General features: G+C 39.0%; 1 protein-coding gene across 3 annotated transcripts in view; it reads left to right on the top strand.

Moving 5' to 3' along the window:
* The window catches only part of Hibadh (3-hydroxyisobutyrate dehydrogenase), a 105,464-nt gene that overhangs the window by 10,048 nt on the left and 74,505 nt on the right, over positions 1–20,911 (top strand). For all 3 annotated transcript variants that reach the window (XM_052173752.1, XM_052173753.1, XM_052173751.1), the window contains 3 exons: positions 4,486–4,646; positions 13,404–13,513; positions 16,941–17,062. In XM_052173752.1, coding sequence (XP_052029712.1) covers positions 4,500–4,646; positions 13,404–13,513; positions 16,941–17,062 — 379 coding nt within the window. In that variant the 5' untranslated portion in view covers positions 4,486–4,499. The remainder of the gene's footprint in view (positions 1–4,485; positions 4,647–13,403; positions 13,514–16,940; positions 17,063–20,911) is intronic.

Raw genomic sequence — 20,911 nt, 5'->3', positions numbered from 1 at the left:
GTAGGTAGTAATATTGAGAATTATAGAAGTTTGCTCATTATTTCCAATGCTTTCATTAATCCCTTGGTTCATTTCTTATTACATTTTTCATGGCACTTCCAGGCCATTGGCAGGATTGGTAGCCCTGGGCTAGACATCTGAATCTGGGATGAGGAACATCAGAGAGTTAATCTGTGTAATGGTTACAACCCAGCTCACATTTGCTGAGTCTTCTTTATCACCACTGTTACTCTGTAGTTGCTTCAGACCTGCCTGTATCCCATTTACTGAAGCCTCTCTAGAGCGAGAACTCATCCACATAGCACTTAACATCTGCTGTGCCAATATATTTATTTCTTTTCTTTTCTTTTCTTTTCTTTTCTTTTCTTTTCTTTCTTTTCTTTTCTTTTTTTTTTACAAAAGTAGTTATAAAAGTTAAATGCATATATATAGTAAAAACAGAAGAGTTTTAATAAAAATCTTTTCTTCAAATCAGATACATGACTCTCACCACTTGAACTATGATGACTGTTTTTTAAAATATATTCATACAAAACCCATAAAAATAAGCCCATGTATTTTTTTCACTGCATATTCTTGTATTAATGTTTTGCATCTTGCTGTTTTTCTTTGGGTTTTATCCAGGAGGCTTTCCCTCTGCCTTAGACAGGTAGACCATGGTAGGAAGGACAGAAAGACAGTTAAGGAAATGTGGCAGGAAAAGGATCTCCTCACTTTGGAATCTGGTTAAAACTTGACAGATGAGTCAAGATGGTGGAAGTTTGCTAAGAGGGAGAACCAATCTTCTCTAGGACCAGCCCTCTGATAGGTTACCAAGTCCCAAGTGGTCAACTCTAACACCTGGAGTCAGCAGGCTGCACTTACATATGTGTGTGTGCACACATGCATGTGTATGTGTGTAACAGTAATTAAAGGAGATCATGAACTTGAGTGAATGTGGGGGGCACATGAGCTGGAGATGGGGAGAAGGAAGGGTAGAAATGAAGTAAGTATAGTCCTCATATATAAAATTCTCAAAAATTGAAAATGTTACTTTCTGGAAAAAAAAGAGAAATACAGCATAATTAACATTTTCAGTGATGGTTACCTTTAAGAGACAATATTCCTTTTATGTAGAAGTGTTTCAAATAAGACTTAAGATGACATGTTTAAAGCCTAAACATATTAATAACTTTCACATGTGGTCTTTCACCTTTTCTCAATTGTAAACCTGCAGTTTTTAATTGTATTGGGAATTCACAAGAATTCTCACTTAACAGTGAAAGATATGTGCTGACCCCTGTATGCAGGCCTTGTGGCCCTGGTTTTTACCTTACCAGATTTCAGTCCTATTCAGTCCACCTCTGGAGCCAGTCTAGAATCTCATTTATGGAAAGAAGGAAAGGGGGAGGGATGTTATTAACCTTTGAGATGTGACTTTAGAGCCACCAAAATCATACACTTGACAACTGTGGGTTAGTGTGTTTTGTCCTTTCTCTGAGTGCCTCTCTAATAACTGCTGTGCTTGGATTTATGTTAAATTCTCTTATCAAGAATCCTAATCAAGCTTCACCCAACTGAGAGTTATGAAAGGAACTCAGACTGCAGCAGGTGCAAATGTGGAGCCCCACCCCACTCTTTTCATTCTTTTAAATATAGGAGTAATATTTCATTGCTTTGGGTTAGTGTGAATTATTGTGAATTAAGTACTCTACTAATATGTTGTTAGTTATTTACATTTTTTCTACTGTAATAAACAGTGCTGTAATAAACTGTTTGTGTGGTTCAGAGTTTACTGTATAGCAGGACCCTGCAAATATGATAGTCCATATTCATGTATCTGATTTATAACTAAAATGTATTTGAGAGCTAAGGCTTAGTAGATAAGCAGTTGCCATGCAAGGCTGAGGACACAAATTTGGACTCCAAGAAGCACATACATAAAAGCTGCATGGATGTGGGGCCTACCTGTAACAAGCTCCTGGACTCCCCTTCACCCCAAGCTGTCTAGCTAGGCTAGCCTAATCAAAAGCTCACAGTTGAAGAGATATGTAAATAAATAAATAAAGTGGAGAGGGATCTGGAAGGACATTAGACATCAATCTCTGTTTTCTATGTGCATCTGTGTGTGAGCATTCACACACACATGGTTATGTGCACCCATGTGTGAGCATTCACACACGATTATGTGCATCCATGTGTGAGCATTCACACACAATATTCACAAAACAGTGTATTAGAATCAGCCATGCATTTGTTTATTATTTATGGCTATTTTCAAGCTAGAACAGATGAAGGGAACAGTTCCTTATGGCTTGCAAAGCTGAGAGTAATTACAGCTTTTAAGACAAAGTTTATAACCCTTGTAAATTTCTAGAAAGTAGAATTACTGGGTAAAAAATGGTTTTAAATTAAAATGTAGATAGATTTTCAAAAAGGCTGATCTGATATATTTAATAATGTATGAGAACACTCATTTCCATAAATCCTCACTTGCTGATGATAGTTTTTGTCCAAATTTCGGTTCATTCAGTGTTTAGAATAGTGTCATATTTCTTGTCTCTAATTATAACAAGTTGAATATGTTTCCATAGTATTTTTTCTGAAGAGAATTGACATTTTCTGTTGTCATTTTGTGATTTTTGCCTACTGGAGTCATTCATAGATGTGATTGGGATTTTTAAGTTATTCAGGTATGACTAGTGCTATTTATATCAGGTGCTAGCAGCCCTTCCTTAGTTACTTGGTTTTTGTTGTCTATAATAGTTTTTATGTATTAATATGTTACTTTTCCCCTTGTGAAAAATTCCAGATGGGAATTTTTGCATCGCTTGAAAGACAATAGCAGCCACTATAATATTTTCTACTATTTCAGTGTGCATCTCAGAAGAGTAAGGACATTCCTCCATGTTACTCAACCAAATGATCATAAAGAGTTTCAAATCCTAAGATTAAACCTCTGTGAAGCCATAAGACACAAGTGTGTTCAGAAGTTACACATAGCATGAGTTCACTTCTGGCACTGCAAAATCAAAAGCAGCTCAAACCAACCCAGAAACTAAGTCGGGCCTTGGCCATTTATTTTCCTTAAGCCTGCTAAGCATCTGGGTTCCCAAGTGAAAGATGATAGATGGTTACACCTACCAATAAGGAGCTTAGGTAACTGTGTCTGGCATAAATATTAACTGTTACTGTTCATGTCTTCTGGCTTTCCCTGTTTCTTGAATGTCCTGTTCCCTTTTCTTTATTTAAATCCCTCCCTATTCTGTTTGAAACTTAATCTACTCTAGAATACACAACTTAAATGTTCCTTCTTAAAAATTTCAAACTATGAATTCTGTACCACCATTATTTTTTTTACATATTATTCTTACTTGTCTTGTATTTATGTTTTATTGTGTTTATATCCTCTTGGATTTTAAGATTATTGCAAGGCAAGGCTTGTATCTCATTTGTGTTCAATGGTTTTACGTCTAGTGGTGTATACATGTAATGCCAGCACTTGGGAGTTGAGGTTGGAGGATCAGAGTTTGAGGCTACCCTCTGGCATAGCACATAGAGGTGTCTACTTAATGCTTGAGGCATATGTGAGTCCTCACTCTTTTTGTCATGTTTGTTACCTGTTTCACTTAGAGTAGCTGCTGTTAAATTAACTGTCCTTAAAATGTAGTGTTCCTTGCTTGTACCTTGTTAAATGCACCTTTCTAACTTTAACACAGTGGTTTAATGTAATAGTGCTCCATTTTCTCTTTTTGTTAATTTGCTTATGGGCACGAGAGCTCTTACATAAAATGTACTTCTCATTCTATTTCATTTTAAGTTAAAATTTCAATTAGGTGTCATTTCTCTGTCATTGAATCTTCATGGGCTATAAAGACAAAGGGTTCCTGTCACATACAGTAAACATCATTGGTGCCTTGATGTTGCACCAGAACGACATGTATGATGGAAGTGGTAGGGTCAGTGGTGAAGAGGAACTAAGCTGATAACACAGTTGAGCTTTATTTCTTAAGCATAGAACTTCAAATAATTTACATTTAGGATCTCATTGTACTCACACAGGCTCATGATGAGTCGGAACATTGGAGAGGATTGGAAACTTTAAAATGGCTAAGCTTAGTTGTCACAGAGTCTCAAAACCACAGTCACTGAAAGAAAAAGGAAGAATAAGAACTGTAAATGCAAGGGAAGGTGGAGTTCTTTCTAATTCTTTCAGTAGATTTTCAACTTTTCAGGGGCAAGTACTGTGTCTTGTGTCTTTTTAAACCCTGTCAGTATTTCATGCAATGTATCTTTAGTGAGTGGTATTTGTCCAATGTCACTATGAAATGGAGAAAGTGTATCTAATGTTTCGAAGATGAGGCAAAGCTTTCTTATCCTCCAAAGCACTCGCTTATGAGGTTAAGCCAAATTTTGAGATTATTATTTTTTAATGTACATTAATATTTTGCCTACATATGTATACCACAAATTTATTTTTTTTATTTATAAATGTATTGAAATCAGTGTGTTCTAGGTCAATGGCTTCTAAGACTCCAGTTGGATTCATTGGTCTGGGAAACATGGGCAATCCAATGGCAAAAAATCTCATGAAACATGGCTATCCACTCATCGTCTATGATGTGTTCCCTGATGTATGCAAAGAGTTTAAAGAGGCTGGCGAACAGGTAAGGCTTGTCTTTGGATTTGCTTTAGATTTTGTTCTTTAAAAATAACTTTTCTTAATCAAAGAAGCAAGCACTTCTTTTTTTTTTTTTTTTTTTTAATTTTACCTTTAGATTACATTGTCATTGGTTTCTTTTTTTTTAAATTTTTTTTAATTCGGTATATTTTTTATTTACATTTCAAATGATTTCCCCTTTCCTAGCCCCCCCCCCCACTCCCAGAAAGTCCCATAAGCCCCCTTCTCTTCCCCTGTCCTCCCACCCACCCCTTCCCACTTCCCCGTTCTGGTTTTGCTGAATACTGCTTCATTGAGTCTTTCCAGAACAAGGGGCCACTCTTCCTTTCTTCTTGTACCTCATTTGATGTGTAGATTATGTTTTGGGTAATCCAGGTTTCTAGGTTAATATCCACTTATTAGTGAGTGCATACCATAATTCACCTTTTGAGTCTGGGTTACCTCACTTAGTATGATGTTCTCTAGGTCCATCCATTTGCCTAAGAATTTCATGAATTCATTGTTTCTAATGGCTGAATAGTACTCCATTGTGTAGATATACCACATTTTTTGCATCCACTCTTCTGTTGAGGGATACCTGGGTTCTTTCCAGCATCTGGCAATTATAAATAGGGCTGCTATGAGCATAGTAGAGCATGTATCCTTATTACATGGTGGGGAATCCTCTGGGTATATGCCCAGGAGTGGTATAGCAGGAACTTCTGGAAGTGAGGTGCCCAGTTTTCGGAGGAACCGCCAGACTGATTTCCAGAGTGGTTGTACCAATTTGCAACCCCACCAGCAGTGGAGGAGTGTTCCTCTTTCTCCGCACCCCTTCCAACACCTGCTACCTCCAGAATTTTTAATCTTAGCCATTCTGACTGGTGTAAGGTGAAATCTCAGGGTTGTTTTGATTGAAGCAAACACTTCTTAGAAGCATACCCAACAGCATGTAACACCTAATTGTTGCTAGCTGTATTTCATTTTAATTTAACATCAGGTCAACATTTGGATACACATCGAAAGAGCAGCATAGCTGCTGGAAGGGGTCTATTTTCTGCTAGGTGGCCTGGGCATTTCCTGGTCGGTCAGTTCCTGAGATAATATCATCTCTGATTTTGTTGATGAAGCAATTATTTTGTGGAAATAACCTCGTTAGATTATGTCAGGGACAATTGTCTTAGGACTTGAATCTGCTTTGGGACTTAAAGCTTTGCCTGAGTCCCCAATCAGATACTTACATTTTGTCTTAATGGGACAAGTTATTCCCTCAGCTGGTTCCCACATCTGTAAAATGTGAATGATGACTAACTACTTGTGTCATTAGATTATCAAACTCAGATGAGAAAATATATATGAATGTACTTTATAAATGTTGCATGACAGCAGTCTATGAGTCCATCATTAATTATTGGCTGTAAACCAGGAGACAACCTAAAAACATTGTGGGCTGTAATACAGAGCTGAGTTATGATTGAGCAGGAGTGTGTTGCTTTTAGGCTGCCATTTACATTTCAAGAACTGGGGTACTAGAGTTTATCATGTTTATGATAGCATCTGCCAGGTAAGTCTTGTTCTGTTTGGATTTATGAAAATTTATTAGTAACTCAGATGATAAGAGACCTTTTTTTAGCCTCTGAATTTAACAGATGTGCTTTTTCTACAATATGAAGGAAAATTTGCACAAGTTGTAGAATGATAACTACTTAATGATAAGGGCAAGATATGATCCCAGGACTGGAAGACTAAAAGTTTCCAAGAAACAGAAGCCAGTGAGAAGAGAATAAAGCAGAGCAATAGGCGCGTGGATTATTATAGGAAGCAGACACTGAGACAAGCAGTCCTGAGAAAGAAAGTAGGTTCTGTGACTTAGAAGCCGTTTTAGAGCTGAAGAGCCCTTCTCTTTCCTGGCCGTCCTGTCTGTGCTGTCTGGCTCTGGTGGTACTGCATGAGAAAGTGACTAAGGTCTTGGGACTTTTTAGTGTCACGTTGCGCTGAAGCTACTCATGCCCATGTGGTCTGAGGAGACTGACGTTGTACTCCTAGGGGCTATGGGCTAAAGTGAAATAACCTAGACTCTTAGTATAACTTTTTGGAACAATCTGATGACTTACTTTACTAAGAGAATGTGAAGAAGGTGACCTTTTATTATCTTTAATACAATAAGTATTCCAAGTTGGTTTATCTGGAGTTAAATCACTTAGTAGCTAATTGATTGAAGGAGATAGTATTAATTTTTGGGGATAACACTGATATTTGATGTTCATCACTATATGGTGGCATGTGTTTGCAAATGCTGCTTGATCTCTAAATTGAGGGAATGTCTCAAGTTAAATACAGAATTTAGGCAGAAAGCAAGGTAGAGGTTGAATGGAGACCCTCCAGTGGATTAGAAGTAAAAACTGGGACTGGAGAGATGGCTCAGTGGTAAGAGCACCAACTGCTTTTCTAGAGGTCCTGAGTTCAAATCCCAGGCACCGCACGGTGGCTCACAACCATCTTTAATGAGATCTGATGTCCTCTACTGGTGTGTCTGAAGACAGCTACAGTGTACTTATATATAATAAATAAATAAATCTTAAAAAAAAAAAAGAAGAAGAAGGAGGAGGAGGAGGAGGAGGAGGAGGAGAAGAAGAAGAAGAAGAAGAAGAAGAAGAAGAAGAAGAAGAAGAAGAAGAAGAAGAAGAAGTAGTAGTAGTAGTAGTAGTAGTAGTAGTAGTAGTAGTAGTAGTAGTAGAAGAAGAAGTGGCGGCAGAGTATAAACTCAGGGGCTTTAAAATGCCCACACCATTGTCCCTCTCTCATGCCTATAGAACTTATAGCTTACTTTTGGAACAACTGAAGTGGTTGTCACTACATTCTATATCTTTCAGTTTTTCCTAGACTTCCAGAACTTTCGGGTGTTCTGCCTGGGATTTTATTTTCTCTGAAGTTACCCCTCTGACTCTATTCCCCAATGACATTCTTGTTCTTTACTGATTTTATGTAGGCCCGAGGAAAGACTACCTTAATAGGCTTGGCCAGGAATAAGGGAGGCATTTGCACTTTAGAAGGAAAAACAAGGAACCTAATATTTAGTGAGAAACTACTATGTCTGGGCCTTACTCCCAGCCTTCTGAGCGTTTGGATTATGGGATTGTAACAACAAAGAGAGCAGCTCAGCACTCTCACCTTTTTTTTTTTTAAGTTTTATTCATTTTTAAGTATGTCTCTGTGTGAGAGAGTGCAATGCCCTCAGAGACCTCAGAGAGGCGTGGCGTCAGACCCGATACTTGGTAAAGCTCTCCTCGGTTACTCAGTGAGTCCATAGCAGGAGCCAAGGACTGAACAAAGGTGTAGTTTTGACACCAGAGCTTTGGCTCCTTGAATTACACGATACACAGCCGCTAATTAATAAAAGTTAATGTATCTGCCATTTGTCAGTATGCAGCATGGTTTTGTTTTTGCTCTGAAATGTAGCTAGCTACTTGTAGTCTGTTTATAAACTGGATAATTGGCATAAATTGCCTGAATTTTTAAAACACCAGTAATACTGAATCATAAATTATATATGCTTTGCCTATCCTCTTTACCACATGCTTCTTGTACTTTGAATAGTGTTGAAATAAAATAATAATTATTCATCATAATAAGTTGTTCAATGGATAGCAGTGGTTGAAAAGTGGCCCCAGAAAGGTGTCTTATACAAATCAAAAGGAAACATAAAGACTAGAGTGACGGCGTAGACTTAGGAGCACTTATTCTTACAGAGGACCCAGGTTCAATTCACAGCAACCACATGATGGCTCACAACTGTCTGAAACTCCAGTTCCAGGGGATATGATGCCCTCTTCTGACCTCATTGGCCATTAGGAACATGCATGGTGCACAGACATAGATGTAAGCAAAAGACTTATACACATAATGAGATACGATAATATAAATAAATAAAAGAGTGCGATAGTGAATCTTATGATCTAGAATTCGGCAAAGGATTCTTGGCTATAACAGCATGAGTTTAACAAAATTAATAGGTAAATTGGAATTTACTGGCATTAAAATTTGCTTGTTCAAAATAATACCAGTAAACTAAAAAGATTTACCATGAAAGGTCTAAAATATTTACATATCATATATTTGATAAGGGACTTGTATCTAAAATACACAAAGGAGTCTTACACCTTAAAAATTAAAGACAAGTAATTAAATGGGCAAAGGATCTGAACTTCACCTGAAAAGGATACACTAGTCATGAGGAAGAGAACCTTGGGCACTGTGAACGTGAGAATAAAGAATCCAGCAAACAAAGCAAAATACCTTTTTATTGTGGTAATACAGAGAAATTGGATAGCTCAACAATGGTGGCAGAGTGTCAAATGACTCAGCCACTTCGGAAGGCGAGTCTGGGGAGTGTCTCAGTTAATGAAGCATAGAACTATGACGTGACTGAAGAGTTCTTAGTGTGTCTGTGTGCATCTTCATGTGTGCGTGTGGAAGCCAGAGGTCGATGTTGCCTGTGTTCCTCTGTCACTGCCCCACCTTGTTTCTGAGATGAGGTCTTTACACTAGACTTGGAGGTCACTGATTTATCTGTCTTTCTCTGCCTCTCTAATGCTGGGGTTTTAGATGCATCCTGGAATACCTGGCTCTTACTTGGCTACTGCAGATCTAAACCCAGGGACATACAGTTGTATGGAAGAACTTTATTCATTTAGCTGTTTGTCTCCCCACTTCCTGACTTAGCAATAAAAGAGAACCTGGATCTAAGCCAGGCATAGGGGAGCACACATTTAATCTCAGCGCTTCGGAGGCAGAGGCAGGTGGAATTTTGTGAGTTCAAGGTGAGCTCCAGGACAGCCAGAGCTACATAATCAGACCCTGTATCAACAAACAAAACAATACAACCCCCTCCCAAAATAACAGCAACACAAAACAAACCTGTGTCTATACCCAGGAGAATGAAAACATATTTATAAAGAACCTTCTGTATATACTTTTACTATGAAATCTATGGTTTAATATTATGATAAATTAAAATTATTTTTCTTATAATTAATATTTAAATATTCCCTAGAGGATGCTATTAATCTGTCCAGTTATATTTCAATCTTTAATGTTTAGTTTAAAACATTGATTTAAAGAGTGGGAAAGATTAAAATTGATTCTAGCAATCTAATGAGATAATAGTCATGTAACACTTGTTCTCTGAGAAGTATCTTATACTTCATAATACTCTCATCAATGAAATATTTAAATTTGAACAGTATTGTTCATAATAGCTAAGAAATAGAAACAACACCCATGTATATGAGTGGGTAAGTGAAGTGTCACATCTGTACTGGAATGTGATTTAGGAATTAAGGGAAGAAAGTGCTGATATTTGCTATGTTGCAGATGAACTAAGAAAGCACACTAAATTAAAGAAGCCAGTTGCAAAAGACCATGCCCTAAGCATCTCCTGTTACCTGAAAAAAATCAAGAAAAAGGAAATCTAAGTACACTAGCTGCTTAGTACTTGGAGCAGAGAAGCAGCATTGAGCATAGAGGAGTGGTGGCTCATGGATATACAGTTTCTTTCGGAAGAGATTAAACTCTTGACTGGTAATGGTTACTCTTATCTGGGAATATAATAAAAGTCAACCAATTAATCATTCACTCTAAATGGGAAAAATTGTATGATGTGTGTATCAGTGAAGCCATTTAAAAATAAGAGCAGGGGTGTAGCTAGTGGCAGCTGGCAACCAGGACTAAGGGTCACAGCAAGTAAGAAGACACAGACAGAGGAGAGTGCTGGGAAGAGAGGGGGCAGATGTTACCATGTGCTGCTGCCAGTTTTGAGTGCTGCCTGCCATCGAAGCCAGAAGAAGCAAAGAAAGCGCCTGTCCTAGATCTCTGGAGGGAGGGTGGGCCTGCCGACACCTTGTTTTCAGACTCCACCTTCCGCCTTCCAGCTCTGTGAGAAGACATTTCTGTTCTAAGCTACTGTTCTTCTGCCACTCTACGGTGGAATCTATGGAACATGATAGAATATTGGCAGCCTACAAGATGCATTGGCCTGGAATCTGCCTTTGCCATTTAGTTAGCTGTGCAGACTTTGGCAAGCTTTTTTGGTTTTTCTTTTTCTTGTTTCCTAATGCATAGAATAACAACAGATAGCTGTTAAAACAGAGTTTAGAACATAAATACTATTTTAGCTTTAGCTGAAAATTCATGTGAGCCAGGTTCCCATCTCTGCTATACACATCTATTATTCCTGTTCCTGTGCTCTCCATTTGGGTGACAGTGATAGTTTTTTTGGTGTGTGCATGTGTGAAGACAAGTTACTTTTTGGGGCTGATTACTATGGGTTAAGTACAAGCTTCCTGTGAGCTACTTAGCAAATCAGAGGGCAGGAACTTTGATAAGTCACTGATTGAACAGCTGTTTCTTGAGGATATTCTGTGTGCCAGCAACTGGAACTCTTTCCTGGATAGGTCACAGTCTTTACTACCTTGGGACCCAGTAGTAGGTATTAGATTGTCAGAACATACAAACAGTATGACTCCAAATGGAGGGAAGTAGAATGTAAAAGGAAAAGAGACATTAGTCTGCTTTAGATGTATCATGTTTGGGAGATGGCATATAGGGTTCTCTGGAGGCTGAGAGAAGAGTATGAATGATTTATTCACGGTAAGAATGAGGACAAAGAGATCATTTCTTTCTTTCTTTTTTCTTTTTTTTTTTTTAAGTTGAAACTTTATTCAGGCTATGAGCTTCCAGATTGTTCCCAACTGAAAGGAATGTAGCACCCCAAGAAGGAATCTGAATTTCTTTTTAAAGATTTATTTATTTTATATATGTGAGTACACTGTCACTGTAGCTGTGTTCAGACACACCAGAAGAGGGCATCGGATCTCGTTACAGATGGTTGTGAGCTACCATGTGGTTGCTGGGAATTGAACTCAGGACCTCAGGAAAGCAGTCAGTGCTCTTGACCGCTGAGCCGTCTCTCCAGCCCGAGGAATTTTTGCTTTAAAGGCAGAGCCTCAGTCTTCATTTGTAGGGGGTTTCTGCTTTTGGCCAACAGGTCAAGCTTGACCATCTGTCTCATGTGGCTTTCTATCAAAATTAAAATTTGACTGTAATAAAATGCCAAGGCGGTTTTTGAGGAGAAAAAGATAGGTAACACTTAACAGTTCATTTCTGATAGAAAACTACAGAGAGAACTGTTGTGTATAATCGTTGCTTACCATTCAACAGAAGTGATGTCATCTGAAATGAAAGTTGTGAGAACAGGGTTTCTGAGACTTAGAAGGTCCCAGGACAGATTCAGTGACCAGGTTTTCTCCTTTCTACTTCCTTGTGATATATAAGTGGGTAAAAAAGAGATGGTGATGTCAGTCTCATTTTACAGTGACCAGCTTTCCTGAAATTGAAGCTTACTGGGTATTAATAAATTGTTGGAGGTAGAAACTAAATTAGGTATTTTGTTGTTGTTTTGTTTTGTAAGAGGGCACATAGGGTTCTCTGGAGGTAAGGGCAGAAGAGTAGGTAGGATTCATTCAGAATAAGAATGAGAACAAATGTATCATTTCTTTAAAAAGCAGAGTCTCAGTCTTCATTTGTTAGGAGTTTTCCTCTGAATCCCAGGGTGGCTTCAAATTTGCAACTCTTTTGTTAAACACAGTCCTCCTGAGTTTTAGGATTACAGGAATTAATACATATAATGGTCATTATATTTGGGAAGCTGAAGGGTTAAATGATTTGCACAAAATCATACTACTTGGCTGAGCTGCAACTAAACCTTCGTCTCTGACTTCCCTAAATAAGTATTGCTTTGTTCCATCATTCTGTCTTTGCTTATCCACTCAATTAGCAGACATAATTGAGGGATTCTAATTAGTTGGCTGCTAAAGGCTTTTGTGGCTAGTATCAGATTGGAAATGAGGTTGGTTTCTTTCCCTCTGCTTTTGAGTTGTTTCCAAATTTTGCCAGTCATTGTACTTTTAAAGTCATCATGGCAATGGTAAGAATATTTGAATGGCTGTATTTAAGAAACATGCCTTTATTGTACAAATCAGACATTGTTAATACATACCAAATGTATGTGGTCGTTAGCCATAGAACAGTCGTGTCCGGTAGAGTGGTGACGGTGCGGCTATCACTATCAGTGTGTGTTTTTTCCAGACCTATGAGCTTTGACACCCCTTGATATAATTGAGGGGTTACCAGTGCTCTGGCAAGCCAGGCATCCCGAGAAGCAGATGCTTGGGGTGCAGGCGACTGACAACCACCCCATGGACTTGGCAGTTGGATCATTTGGTGTTGCCAGTTCATGGGCATGAGAAGCTTGGAGATATGTAGTATCCTAAGGTCTGTGAGCTAATTTTTGGTTCCCTGTAAGGGACCTTTGAAGGAGTTATCTGGATGGAACTAAATTTCTTTCCATGGAAGAGAACTCTGTTTCTAAGGGGGCACCTGAAGTTTTCTAACATAGACTTCCAGGCTTATATCTTGGAGTGATCTTGAGACAGCGTCACTAGGAAGACAACCTGTCTTTGTTTTGCTTTGTATTTACTTCAGGGAAGTGGACATTTATGGGGGCTTTTCTGTGAAACCCATATTCTCCAGACAGGTCAGTAGAGGATAAAGACTCTGACTCCATTTGCTCTTTATTTCACTGAGCTGTTCCTGGTCATGATCTTGAACTTGTTTCCGAGTAAATAGTTGCAGATCCTGTCCTGTTTGACACTTGGGCACTGCTTAAATTTGAATTAAACAATTCTCCTTTGTGATTTCTTTAAAGGTAGCGTCCTCCCCAGCAGACGTAGCTGAAAAGGCTGACAGGATTATCACAATGCTGCCCTCCAGTATGAATTCGGTAGAAGTTTATTCTGGAGCAAATGGGATTCTAAAGTACGTATTTCTCAAGTATATGTTTTTCTTGCTGTAGTTCTGGGTTTTGCATTTGTTAAAGCTGCTAGGGCATTTAAGCTCTGTTGGTTAAAATCTTCTGTGTATTTTCTAATTTCATAAAGTGAACAGTGTGATTTCCTGCTTACTGTGAAGAGTTAATTTTTTCACTCCAATCAACTATGTGACTTTTGGGAGTAACCCTCCTTCCTCCAACCGTGTTTAACTCTTGCATTACACTTACTCTCTCATTGGCAAAAATGGTTAAGAGACTTTTAAGCTTGTATTTTTAAGCTGTACCTACTCTTTAAAGCATGATTTTCTTCTGGTGTAGAGAAATCCAGAAAATGGATTCTGTGAAAAATAAAACCAAACACTGGAAGGAACACTAATTTAAGATTTTATTATATAATAAAAAGTTCCTGACTGTCGTCCGGGCTAGTCGGTCTGCAGTGAGGACATGGGGAAGCTGGAATCCAGCGTTAGCAGTAGCTCTCTGAGTGAAGTGTAATTCCCATCAGCATTTCCCACCAGTGTCTGTCTCCCCTGGCACTGTAAGCCTGCTGCTGAATTGCCACCTCCTGCCAAACCCTTGTGGTGTGGTTATGTCAGAATGACAGTGGTTGCATTCCAGTTTCCAGGCTTTGCTGTTGAATCCAACAGAGAACTGATACAAGGCCATGTGCCATGTAGACACTTGAGTCACCGGCATTGATTTCTAATAATGCTTGCTAAAAGAAAGTAAGATTTACTTTGAGAAAACCGTAATACAATGATATTCAAGGTTTGGAAAACTAACAAACTTGTAAGGAAAAGACATGTGGATATTAGACAGAAAACTGATAAGATAAATGTTTAGATTTCAGGGGGTTGAGTGGCATTCATTTGGATGGAGTCAGCACACCCACAGTGTGGGTGGTCTTGAGGAGGCCTGGCTGACTGGATACCTAGCCTGCTCCAGTTGTGGCCCTGCTTTATGTCTCCAGGAAAGTTACTAAAATGTGTGTGGTGACACAACATTTACTAATATCCTTTACTTTGTAGCATGGTGGCCAGCTACCAGGCCAGTTTTGTCCAGGGAGTGCTTAGGAAGAGTAGCTAATTGCACTCTCAGTGATGGACCTCTTCCACTCCCCACCCCATGTCAGAATTATTTTTCTATACCCAGTGCATATGTAATTTTTGATATGAATTTTCATTTGTTTTTAAGATTGTTAAAGGTGATAATACCTTGGAAGACTGGTAGTTTTATTAATTTTTTTTTCTTTTACATAAAGCAAAGCCTTTGTACTGAGGTGCTTTCTAGTAGCATTTGGCATCTTTCTTCAGTGGAGTCCACCCAAATACTCTATTGGTTCCGTCTAAAATTTTCTTGAATAATTCTATGCACTGCCTTTTTTAATAGAAATATTTTGTTTTCCTCTTTAATAGTTTATTTTTTTAAACAGTGTTTCCCCATTTTCTGTTTTAATATTTCTATATATGGGGTTCTAATTTTCAAGTCTTGATTGTGTATCCCCTGGGTGAGTAGACCTGTGAGAAGAACTTGAGAACATGTATAGCTGGTAAGATGGCTCTAGGTAGAACCCTTGCTGTATAAATTGACTGACTCTACAGAGTCCTCTTTTGTTCTCTGTGTATACAACCAGAACACACACTAATAATAAGTAAGAACTTTGGGAAATCTGTATACAATTGTTAGCTGTCATTTTTGATTTATATGTTTATCCCTTATTTTCTTTTGAGACAGGCTCTCACTGAATTGCTTAGGGTGGCCGTGGGCTCACCTTATAACCCAGACAGATCTTGAACTTGGGATCTTCCTACCTCCGCCTCTTGAGTCTTTAAGATTGTAGGGACACACGCTCAGGTAGCTAAGTTACAATGTAGGTGTCTTAGTCAGGGTTTCTATTCCTGCACAACATCATGACCAAGAAGCAAGTTGGGGAGGAAAGGGTTTATTGAGCTTACACTTCCACGTTGCAGTTCATCACTAAAGGAAGTCAGGACTGGAACTCAAGCAGGTCAGGAAGCAGGAGTTGATGCAGAGACCATGGAGGGATGTTTCTTACTGGCTTGCTTCCCCTGGCTTGCTCAGCCTGCTCTCTTATAGAACCCAAGAGCACCAGCCGAAAGGTAGTACCACCCACAAGGGGCCCTCCCCCACTTGATCACTAATTGAGAAAATGCCCCACAACTGGATCTCATGGAGGCACTTCCCCAACTGAAACTCCATTCTCTGTGATAACTCCAGCCTGTGTCAAGTTGACACACGAAACCAGCCAGTACAGTAGGTCAGAATTTCCTAGCCACTAGGAGAAGCACTGCCTTATAGATAAAAGGGAACTATTTCAGGTATGTGTTCTGCACTCATAGTATAAACAGAAATCTTTTATAATAAGGATGATATAGGTTTATGTAAAATATCTATAATCCTGTTTCCATCTTTACCAATGTATGCATTTTATTGCCACAACCTCCCCTCCCTCCCCCCAAAAAATCTTGTCAAATTTCTAGATTCAATCCTTCATTTTTTTACCTGTTTTTAAAAAGTATCTTATTAGGACAGGAAGTAGGTAGGTGGAAGTGGATCTGGAGGAATGATGGGGAAGAGGGAGTGGGAGTGGGTCTGGAGGAGTGATGGGGAAGAGGGAGTGGGAGTGGGTCTGGAGGAGTGATGGGGAAGAGGGAGTGCGAGTGGGTCTGGAGGAGTGATGGGGAAGAGGGAGTGGGAGTGGGTCTGGAGGAGTGATGGGGAAGAGGGAGTGGGAGTGGGTCTGGAGGAGTGATGGGGAAGAGGGAGTGGGAGTGGGTCTGGAGGAGTGATGGGGAAGAGGGAGTGGGAGTGGGTCTGGAGGAGTGATGGGGAAGAGGGAGTGGGTCTGGAGGAGTTGGAGGAGTGAGTATTGTCAAAATTAGTTATTTGAAAGTCTTAATAAAATGTTATTTTAAAAAATGTTTCCATTGTTAAAAGAATATACCCTCTTGAAGCAAATAGCTATACTTTAGTTGCTTATGTTTATTCTTGGTAAAAATGATATAGATTTGGGAAATTTATGGTATAGCTTACTAAAGACTTAAGCTTTAAAGATCCAGTGAATACACCAGTTCCTTTATGAAGTTAATAAGGTTTCAAACTTGCTTACACGTTAGCTGCACTGCATTAGCACAGCCACTGCATTTCACCTGATACTAGGCTTTACCAATTGTTTATTAGAGTTTCATTTTATTATTGTTTATCTGAACAAGTATGGCTTTACTTTGAGCCGTGATTGTTCTGAACTTGAGTAAATAAATATGAAAGTTTTCAACTATTTCAGTTCCAAGCTTTGGTGGACTAGCAATTTTGAGCTGATTCTGATGATATATTTAGTTGCATAAAATTACTCATTCAAAGTTGTGAACTTAAATATTTTTCGTTTATACTTAGAAAAGTGAAGAAAGGCTCATTATTAATAGATTCCAGTACTATTGATCCTTCAGTTTCAAAAGAATTGGCAAAAGAAGTTGAGAAAATGGGAGCTGTTTTCATGGACGCCCCTGTTTCTGGTGGTAAGTGCTGTCTAAAACACATGTGCACCGTGCCATGTAGTTTTCTGCTTGTCTAAAGTAGCTGTGCTGCTTTTGTGCCACTCAAGGTACTGACAGTTGTTTTTAGATTTGTAAAGATTCTTAATCTCTCATTAAAATAACAACAAAACTGGCATGATGTTTAGTGCTCCCGTGTACAGCACTGCTAAGTTACCTGTACATTCCTGTAAAAGGCTCAGAAGAACCATTCATTTTGGGTTGAGTTATTGGGTGATAAAGACAGTTAACTGCCTAGAAGTTTAAGAACTGGTTCAGGGAATAATTAGTTTGGGGTTGGGGCTGTAGTTTAGTTGGTTGAGTGCTTGCTTGCTTGGCGCATATGAAGCCCTGGGTTGGATCCCTAGTAAACTACACGGCTGGTACATGCCTAGAATCCCAGCACCTGGTTGGCCAGGGCAGGAGAATCAGAAGTCTACATAGGCAGATTGAGGCCAGCCTAGAATGTCTGATGTCCTACTTCAAAAACAAACAAACAAACCAAAACAAAACCCCTGCTTGGCTGACTCTGTTGTTCAAGAAATTGAAAAAGTTATTTTAAAAAGAACAAAACAAACCCATCTAACCTCTCAAGGTATATATGAGGCTCAAGTGGCTTTACAAGTGACTGTTATTAAAACATAAAGCAAGTTCTTTTCCCAATTTGTTGGTTGCCAATTTGTCCTTTTGATGGTGTCCTTTGCCTTACAGAAACTTTGTAATTTTATGAGGTCCCATTTGTCAATTCTTGATCTTAAAGAATAAGCTATTGGTGTTCTGTTCAGGAATTTTCCTCCTGTACCAATGACCTCAAGGGTCTTCCCCAGTGTCTTTTCTATTAGCTTCAGTGTGTGTGGTTTTATGTGGAGGTCCTTGATCCATTTGGAGTTGAGCTTAGTATAAGGAGATAAGGATGGATCAATTCCCATTCTTCTACATGCTGACCTCCAGTTGAACCAGCACCATTTGTTGAAAAGGCTATCTTTTTTCAGCCCCTTTGTCGAAGATCAAGTGGCCATAGGTGTGTGGGTTGATTTCTGGATCTTCAATCCTATTCCATTGATTTGCCTGCCTGTCATTGTACCAATACCATGCAGTTTTTAAACACTATTGCTCTGTAGTATTGCTTGAAGTCAGGGATACTGATTCCCCAAGAACACTCCTTCATTGCTGATGGGAATGCAAATTGGTACAACCACTCTGGAAATCAGTATGGTGGTTTCTCAGAAAACTGGGCACGTCACTTCCGGAGGACCCTGCTATACTTCTTCTGGGCATATACCCAGAGGATTCTCCAGCATGTAATAAGGATACATGCTTCACTATGTTCATAGCAGCCCTATTTATAATAGCCAGAAGCTGGAAAAGAACCCAGGTGTCCCTCAACGGAGGAATGGATACAAAAAATGTGGTATATATATACACAATGGAGTACTATTTAGCCATTAGAAACAATGAATTCATGAAATTCTTAGACAAATGGATGGAGCTGGAGAGCATCATACTAAGTGAGTCTCAAAAAATCAATCATGGTATGCACTCACTGATAAGTGGATATTAGCCTAGAAACTTGGAATAGCCAAGACATAATCCACATATCAAATGATGTCCATGAAGAACTGAGGAGTAGCCCCTGGTTCTGGAAAGGCTCAGTGCAGCAGTGTAGGGCAATACCAGAACAGGGAAGTGGGAAGTGGTGGATGGGGGAACAGGGGAAGGGAAGAGGGCTTATGGGACTTTTGGAGAGTGGGGAGCCAGAAAGGGGAAATCATTTGAAATGTAAATAAAAAAATATCGAAAATAAATAAATAAATAAAACAAAAAATAAAGCAAAGATCATCAGATTTTCATGTGAATGTTTATAAGTAGAAAATAAGGAACGACTTTCTAACTGATTCCACATCAGAGACCTTTCAATTCTCTTAAAGCAGATAGAATCAGCAGGGAGAATGATAGTTGGATTTCAGTTTGGAGTATAAAAGTTCAACCTTTAAAGACATAATTAGCAAATCCAAACCATAAATAAGAGAAATAAAACATTGCAAGTTCTGTGTTGCTTGTATGTAGAGATGGCTTAACATTAGAAAATTTGCAAATGTAATTTATTATGTAACATGATGAAAGTTACATGATAATCTTTGTCAAGGACTCACTAATGAAATTTTTAAAATTTAATTTTGTATCAAATAATAGCAGGAGTGGGTATGCAGGATGGTGGGTATGTGGGGACAGCAGGGTTGCTGGTTTGGTAGGATTGTGGGTGTGATTTTCTGTCATTTTCAAAATTGCTGTGTAATCAGAAGTGTTCTTGTGTATATTTCTGCTTGTACGTATGTAAAGGTAAGTCTGCATTTGTAGCAGTAGGCAACAATAGTGATTTTGTTCCAATTATATTAGATGTAACTTTGGACTTTAAAAAGATGAAAAGTAAAATATAATTTAATCCAGATTTTATTTTTTTACAAACTAATATTTTTGCTATAAAAAATTATATTCCAAACTTATTACTATTTGTTGTGTTGCCATTTTTTGTTCTTGTGATAGAGTCTTATGTGTTAACCAGGATGACCTTGATTCCTCTGTCTCTACCTCCAAGCTGGGATTACAGACATCCATTGTCATGTTCAGCTTCAAGTCATTTTTGAGTGTAGGTGAAGGAATAATTATTAGCTCTTCTTGTTATACTGAATTAGTTATGTAAGATTATGGTATAAAGATTTATAGTAGTATTTAGGCACCTTAAGAATTAAAATTTATTATTAGTATGTGTGTATGACATGTGTAGGTTAGAGGATGGCTTTGGAGTCGATTTGTCCCTTCTGTCATCAGGTGAATTCCTTCAGTCAAACTCATGTCATCAGGCTATGTGGCAGATATAAAAATTCTTTCCTCACTGAGCCATTTCTAGGGCCTAATTTTTTAAAAAAGGTTTGTTAGTGTATGCTGTGTGTGTGTGTGTGTGTAAATGTGGGTACATGAGTGTGTGTACATGTGGAGGCCCTGGACTAATGTTGGGAGTCTTCTTCAGTGCATCAGGACCTTATTCACTGAGGTAAGTCTCCACTGACCCCAAAGCTCACGAACCCTCTGAGTGAGTCTGGCTAGCCAGGATGCGTTTCTGTCTAGGCGATAGGATTACAGGTGAGCTGCCATGCTCAGCTGGTGTTTACTAGTGCTGGGATCTGAGCTCTGGTCCTCAGGCTTGCACACCTTTATGCACTGAGCTAGCTCCCCAGCCTGATTCAGGCATTTTGGTTGTAAAATAGTAATTATATTGGGGCTGTAAACAAAATTAATAAACCAAACCATTCTTTCTTTGAATGGGATGATACACAAGTTCTTGCCAAGGATTCTCCTGTCTTCTTCCCATGGTGCCACAGTAACACAGTAACACTAGAGCTGTCTGCCACCTTGTGTGGCTTTTCCTGGATCAGTCAGCTGCAAAATCACATGGTGAAGGAAACAGTCAACAGGGATGGGAGAAAAGAGCTGTGCATTCTGACTCAGAACTGAAAAGCCATTGATTGAGAAGGGAGCGATGGGCCATATCAACACTTCACAAGCAGAGCACAGCTGCCCAAAGGCTCAGGGAGGTCAGGTGTGTAAAGGACCTGGGTGCACAGCCTCAGAACCCAGGAGTGTGGATGGAGGAGATGGGGAGGGGCATGTGCACGTGTTTGTGTGCACGCCGGGACAGAAGTTGATAGTTCATATTTTCTTCTATTGCTCTCTTACTTAAAAAAGCTTTTGGTACTTGTCTTAGTCAGGGTTTCTATTCCTGCACAAACATCATGACCAAGAAGCATGTTGGGGAGGAAAGGGTTTATTCAGCTT

The sequence above is a fragment of the Apodemus sylvaticus genome, chromosome 2, assembly GCF_947179515.1.
Source record: "Apodemus sylvaticus chromosome 2, mApoSyl1.1, whole genome shotgun sequence".
NCBI lineage: Eukaryota > Metazoa > Chordata > Mammalia > Rodentia > Muridae > Apodemus > Apodemus sylvaticus.
This window is presented reverse-complemented; position numbering and strand designations above follow the sequence as displayed.